Source organism: Branchiostoma belcheri, unplaced genomic scaffold, assembly GCF_001625305.1.
Source record: "Branchiostoma belcheri isolate BF01 breed outbred unplaced genomic scaffold, Haploidv18h27 scaffold327, whole genome shotgun sequence".
Classification (NCBI taxonomy): Eukaryota; Metazoa; Chordata; class Leptocardii; order Amphioxiformes; family Branchiostomatidae; genus Branchiostoma; species Branchiostoma belcheri.
The window spans coordinates 65,129-71,831 of record NW_017803940.1 but is presented as its reverse complement, the minus strand read 5'-3'; the positions used below and the strand labels follow the sequence as shown (position 1 = coordinate 71,831).

Below are 6,703 nucleotides of genomic sequence, written 5' to 3'. Positions count from 1 at the left end.
GAACGTTTTTGTTTAATTGCATATGTGTTTATGGGCGTCGAAATAAAAGGTTTTTAAGTGCTCCGGACTCCCCCGCCATGCTGAAAATGGTAATTACCATGTTGTTAAGGAATCGGGCGGTTGCAGTTTTGGGTCTTAGCATTCAAAAGGGGTCAAACAGAGGGGTGTCTGGTTCCGATAAAAATTTTGGGTGACGGCGCAGCAATGACGGCGCGGGATGACGGCGGGGGTGACGGTGCAGGCTGTCAGACACGTTAATCAACAGTCCATACCGAACCAACCGTCAGTAGCCATCAAACACATACAAACATATTACGCACATAACTTTCATACTACACACAAACAAATAACCTAAACCAATAGAACACAAAAAAACCCGGAGGTTTGAAATCTACGATTTCCCTTGTTTTATAATTTTTTTAATTTTCTTTTTTTTTAATTATTTCTTTTTTTGCGGTGCACGTGGCGGGGTTTGCACATAGCGAGATCGATCCCCGGAGAGGAGCTTTTTTTAATTTTCTTTTAGCAGTCGCTGTTTTGCTTTTAACACTCAAAAACTAATTGTTCAAGTCCCGACGTATGAGTTTTTCAAATTTTCTTTTTAACATCCGCTGTTTTGCTTTTTTTATCAGATGTGTTTTCTTCTTTAAGTGGTCTCGTACCAATTTCATCAACTTGGGTAATATCATTTCAACAACTTCTACCTCAATAACGGCAGTAAAACCTTTGTCAGCTGAAATGTCAGCTTTTTTTAATTTTAAGCACTTGTTTTGTAAGTTTCTTTCTTACGTTCGGTATTCTAACGTAAGTAAATACGTTTGTAGGAAATATCTCAATTGTCGACTACTGTGAAACGCAACACGCACCAACTGGACACCATTGTCAACGCTTTGAAATGCGATCAAGGTGACATGTGCAAACTGTCTGACACTGTTGACGTCTTGAAGAGCTACCAAGACGACATGCGTCAACTGTCCACCGCTGTTGACGCCTTGAAACGTGACCTGGACAACGAGCGAAACCGATCCGCCACCTTGGAGCAGCGTCTTAAAGACGACATGTCCACCGCTGTTGACGCCTTGAAACTTGACCTGGACAACGAGCGAAACCGATCCGCCACCTTGGAGCAGCGTCTTCTCAAGATTGATAAGAGTTCACGTAAATATGAATTAATTTTAAGCTGTTATGATGATGTTTTCCTCTTAAAGTTTTTCTATTTGAAAACGTCAGGAAATTTTGTGACCATTTCATTGTGTGTCTGTGGGGATGGGTTTGGTGTCACCTTTAACCCTCAAACACCCGAACTTTTTTTGTGACGTTAATGCCCGAACGAAATGGACCCCATTTGGTTTCTTTCGAATTTATATTCCTTTTTGCATTCTTTCAGTGATCTTTGTACATATATTGGTTAAACATAGTAAGAGGTATATTTTGGCATGATTGGCATGAAAATTCCAGCTCATTTTCATAATTTATGCAAAAATAGGATGAGACCTGCAGGCATGAAAATGGGGTTGATCTTTGACCTCATATGATTGTCAAATTGTCAAACCTCTGAAAACCTGATGACCTAATTCCTGAGGTTGAGGTAACTTGGCAAACTGCATAATATTAAAGCAATAATGCTTCCTTTAAGACATATTGAGGACATCCGAACAATTTTGTGTGTAGGAAAGTGCAAATATATGGCTGGGGTCCGTTTGGACCCCAGACGGTCTTACATAAGACTTCCGTTGTTATTTTTACAAATATGTGTCGAAGGCCTTGTAGCAGGTTCCACGCCACAGATTGTAACCTCACTCTCAAAAAAAAATTTAGACGAACTTGTAGAAGATGTCTATCGACAAAGTCACGGGAGGAATTTTTTTTTTCGAATGAAAAAATTTCAAATAGCACATAAAATATACGCCTGGGGTCCGAATGGACCCCGTTCGGGTGTTTGAGGGATAATACTGTGTCATATTAAATATTTTGAAAACAGCGCCAAGGGTAGATTTATAACACGTATGTCATGATTTTTAATATCAGCCATCATGGCCTGTTGCTAATACAAATCTTGTTTTCTCGCAGTTTGTCCTGAAAGTTACACAATGTGGCGTGGGACCTGCTACAAGGCCTTCGACACAACCAAGTCCTTCAGCGATGCGGCCGCTGCCTGTCGTGCAGACGCGTTCGGCGGCACCCTCGCCATGCCCCGAGACGCTTACACCAACGCCTTCCTCATCTCCCTGTACAAGTCCGTCGACGATTGTCCCTTCTGGTTCGGCCTGCACGATCAGCGCGAAGAGGGAAGGTTTGAGTGGGTGGACGGTACTGCACTTGGGCCGTACAACTCCTGGGGGCAGGGACGACCGGACAACGAGTGGGGCAACCAAGATTGCGTCGTTTATTCTGGACTTGAAAACGAGAAAGACAAGTGGAACGACGAAGAATGCCACGATACGTTTCGCTTCATATGCCAGGCTGCTCCAGGTACTTATTGTATCCTAACTATTTTCTGAAACCCTTCCATCTAGTAAACACGGCACAGCTTCTGTATCTGCATCTGTATAGCAGGTATAACCGCCTTTCGGCGTAACACACAAGCTTCGCAGGCACGCGGCGCGGCGGCAGCTGGCTACATTACACCTATTGATCAGTTACACCTAACCCTTGAACACCTTACTCTAGACATTGTTTAAATCTATCTAATGACAATGCCCCTACTTTACTTGGTGACAGGGAGTTCCACTCTGTGATAGTTTTAGGAAAGAATGAACTCTTGAACACCTCGATCCTTGGTTGATAACTCTGGTACTTTAAGGCATGGCTATTTCTTGTTCTCTTCTGGGTATATGTATAGGACATGCATGTGCCATGCACTGTGTCAAAGTATATATTCTTATATCGAATACAGCGCACGTATATCATGTTTTCAATATGGCCCATCCATGACCTGTTGCTGACATAAACCTTCTTTTCCAGTATTTTGTCCCAGTTGGTACATAATCTGGCGTGGAACCTGCTACAAGGCCTTCAACACAGTCAAAACCTTCAGCGATGCGGCCGCGGCCTGTCGTGCAGACGGCGGCACCCTCGCCATGCCCCGAGACGCTGACACCAACGCCTTCCTCATCTCCCTGTACAAGTCCGTCGAGGATTGTCCCTTCTGGTTCGGCCTGCACGATCAGCGCGAAGAGGGAAGGTTTGAGTGGGTGGACGGTTCTGCACTTGGGCCGTACAACTCCTGGGGGCAGGGACGACCGGACAACGATGGGGGGAACCAAGATTGCGTCGTTTACTCCGGACTCAAATTCGAGAAAGACAAGTGGAACGACGAAGAATGCCACAAGACGTTTCGCTTCATATGCCAGGCTGCTCCAGGTACTTATTGTATCCTAACTATTTCCTGAAACCCTTCCATCTAGTAAACATGGCACAGCTTAAGGACCGATCAGAATAAGCGGCAGCCATCATTGCTCCTGTTACAAACCAAGTCTTTATTAAATTCACACCTCATCCCTGATAATTTTTTTTGTTTTTCAGAACGTCCATAGGCGACGGGCGGGAGTTCCACCACTGCCAAAGAAGTAGACGCTGTGCCAAGAGAATATTCATATTTCATTGCTTTTATTACTTTTATCATTATTGTTACTTATTGCGATACAATGTAGAGAAATACAATGTCCTTCTGGTGGAAGAATAAAATCAAGTTCACTTGATGAAAATCAATTTTTAGACAAGACACAGAATGTCCTTTTAATGGCAGAATGATATCGAGTTCATCTACTGGAAAAAAAGGCAACATTCAGATGTAAGATTTCTTGAATATTTTAAAGTAACAAGTTTAGAAATGGTGATTTTGTGGTAGAAGTAGACGCTGTGCCAATACAATATATTTATATTTTTCATTACTTTTTTTATTATTGTTATTTATAACGACACATTGTACAGATACAAAATGTCCCTCTGATGATGGAAGATTACTTGTTAAAGAACGGGCAACACGAGTTTTTAAATGTTTGGAAGACAAAAAGTCTTACGAAAAGTTGGATCCGTCACAGAGGTGGACGACGTACCAATATAACATGCACAGTTTTATTACTTATTATTACTTATTGAGACAAGGTGTGCATTGTTCTTCTGATGACTGAATCATATCACGTTTACTTGGTAAAAATATTGGCAACACTCGCATTGAGTGAACTTTGGGACGAAAACACCTGGAACAAGTCAGAAATGATGGTTCTGTCATGGAAGGAAAGGCTTACGGTGCCAATATAACGTGTTATTAGTAAGAAGCATTTAATCGCCAGTATGTAAAAGAATTTCTAGTAAAAGAATTTCAATTGTACATCAACGACATCAGTAGATTTGTAATTGTCGTGTGATATGGATGTTTGACGGAGCAATTAAAGAACCTGTGACATTTAAACATGACTGTAACAATGTAACAGTTTAACACCACTGTAACAACCAGGATTGTAACAATATAACACTTTAATACCATTGTAACAATCAAGATTGCAACAATGTAAAAGTGTAATACCACTTTAACAATCAAAACTGTAACAATGTAACAGTTTAATACCACGGTAACAATCAAAACTGTAACCATGTAACACTTTAATACCACTGTAACAATCAAGATTGCAACAATTTAAAAGTGTAATACCACTTTAACAATCAAGACTGTAACAATGAAAGAGGACATTTCGTCAACACTGTTGAATCTGCTGCCTGTAATTGACACTGTTAAGAATGCTTAAGATTTTGCACTTTTTGGTGGTTTCTACAATAAAAAAGAACTGTTGTGGTTCAATGCGCATCTGAAATTTTTTACAGGATGTTTGGTGTGCTAGTTCTTTTTCTTATAACAATAACAAGGGTAAACACATTCAACGTAAATACACTAAAATAAGGATAAATAGCATCAGATATACCGATTAAAAATAAGATTTTGTAGACAACTAAAAAAGTGTGGGAGGGGCATCTCTGCTACATGTATATATGGCCACGTTGGTTTACGTGCGCACATGTCTGTAAAATCACGAGATTGACAGGCAGGATTAATTCTTCTTCCACGAAAATGAGTCTGCTTCTTCTAGAAAAACAAAGTGCAATACGAAAGACGTCATACCACGTCACCACTCCAAATACGGGCAAAAGTGTCCTTACTTCTTCAGACTAATCGTGGCATCCTTGTGAATATGCATGCGCCTTGACGTTGTTTGTTGTGCTGCGTACCTGCTGTCTGCACAGTCGAAATGTACGAGCAGGCAGAGCCTGTCCGGTCGCCTTTCTCCGGCCCCGACAGCCGCCAAATAAGCGGGCCGCCACCCCAACCCCGTCCCGTCCGTCAGAGTGGTTCACGCGGGCATGCCCGCCACGGCAACGGCGCTTCTGACAAGCACTGGGAAGACCAGGACACGTCTTCACACTCGTACGAAGATGTCGATGGGCAGAAACGTTACGCAGCGTCTGCAGGTAACCGACGCTTTTCTGACCTGTCTTTTACAGTGGATATTTGTACAAGCAGAAAAACTAATCCATCCCTTACTGTACGTTCCTTATGTGAAATTCATCAGCAGGATACGCGAACGTTCTTGCAACTGTGCACATTTGGTGCTGTTGTGTGTATGTGTGTGCGTGCATGCATGTGCGTGCGTGTACGTGTATGTATGCATGTGTGTGCGTGTGTGTGTATGTATGTGCGTGTGTGTTGATGTGGCATTAAACTCGAATATTCATTCATTAACATGTTCATTCGGAACGTCGATGTAAAAAAATAGCCCGAGGGAAATACTAGTATGTTTTTCCTACCAGACGGCGCGTATTCGGGTGGAGCGAGCGGCCGCCGTGGTGTCTGTAGTGACTCGCCCCTCTGACGTTCAGCAACAAACAGGTAACAAACAGTCTTGTACCAGAAGCCTTTTGTTCGAGATTTTTCTCTGAATCTCATTCTTTTCGGTTAGAAGTCTATAAAAGAAAGAAATTGCTGCTGTTTTTCGTAAGTTAATTCCTTACGTTAGGTATTCATCGTCGGTCGGGGGTTCCCGGTCCCAGACCCTCTCCCTCCAGTCCGCTTATCTATCATGGTGCCCGTTAGGTATTCTTACGTACGTAAATACGTTTGTAGGAAATATCTCAACTGTCGACAATTGTGAAACGTGACCAAGACAACATGCGTCAACTGTTCACCACTGTTGACGCCCTGAAAAGCGACCAAGACACCTTGAAGCGCGACCAAGACGGCATGTCCACCGCTGTTGACGCCTTGAAGCGCGACCAAGACGACATGTCCACCGCTGTTGACGCCTTGAAGCGCGACCAAGATGACATGTCCACCGCTGTTGACGCCTTGAAGCGCGACCAAGACGACATGTCCACCGCTGTTGACGCCTTGAAGCGCGACCAAGACGGCATGTCCACCGCTGTTGACGCCTTGGAGTGCGACCAAGACGGCATGTCCACCGCTGTTGACGCCTTGAAGCGCGACCAAGATGGACATGTCCACCGCTGTTGACGCCTTGAAGCGCGACCAAGACCGAGTCTTGTAACCAAGGCGCCTGTCCGATAGGTATGTGGTTCTGAAGTTTACACAAGTTTTTATTCCAGTGCTTTGCTAAAGACTGCTGCAGCCAAATGAGTTTGTTGGACTGGTTGTTGCCTGCAAGTAGATTTCTTTCAGTCCAATAAACTGGTGGACGTCCCAATACTAAGT

The 6,703-nt window shown here is 43.2% G+C and overlaps 1 protein-coding gene and 1 pseudogene across 1 annotated transcript in view; both read left to right on the top strand.

Moving 5' to 3' along the window:
- The window catches only part of LOC109475097 (macrophage mannose receptor 1-like), a 6,855-nt gene extending 3,270 nt beyond the window's left edge, over positions 1 to 3,585 (top strand). Inside the window, exons 4-7 of the mRNA XM_019775633.1 lie at positions 825 to 1,158; positions 2,071 to 2,472; positions 2,965 to 3,363; positions 3,526 to 3,585. Coding sequence (XP_019631192.1) covers positions 825 to 1,158; positions 2,071 to 2,472; positions 2,965 to 3,363; positions 3,526 to 3,536 — 1,146 coding nt within the window. The 3' untranslated portion in view covers positions 3,537 to 3,585. The remainder of the gene's footprint in view (positions 1 to 824; positions 1,159 to 2,070; positions 2,473 to 2,964; positions 3,364 to 3,525) is intronic.
- A 2,275-nt stretch (positions 3,586 to 5,860) lies between these two features.
- LOC109475089 lies at positions 5,861 to 6,539 on the top strand (annotated as a pseudogene).
- Positions 6,540 to 6,703: the final 164 nt, after the last annotated feature.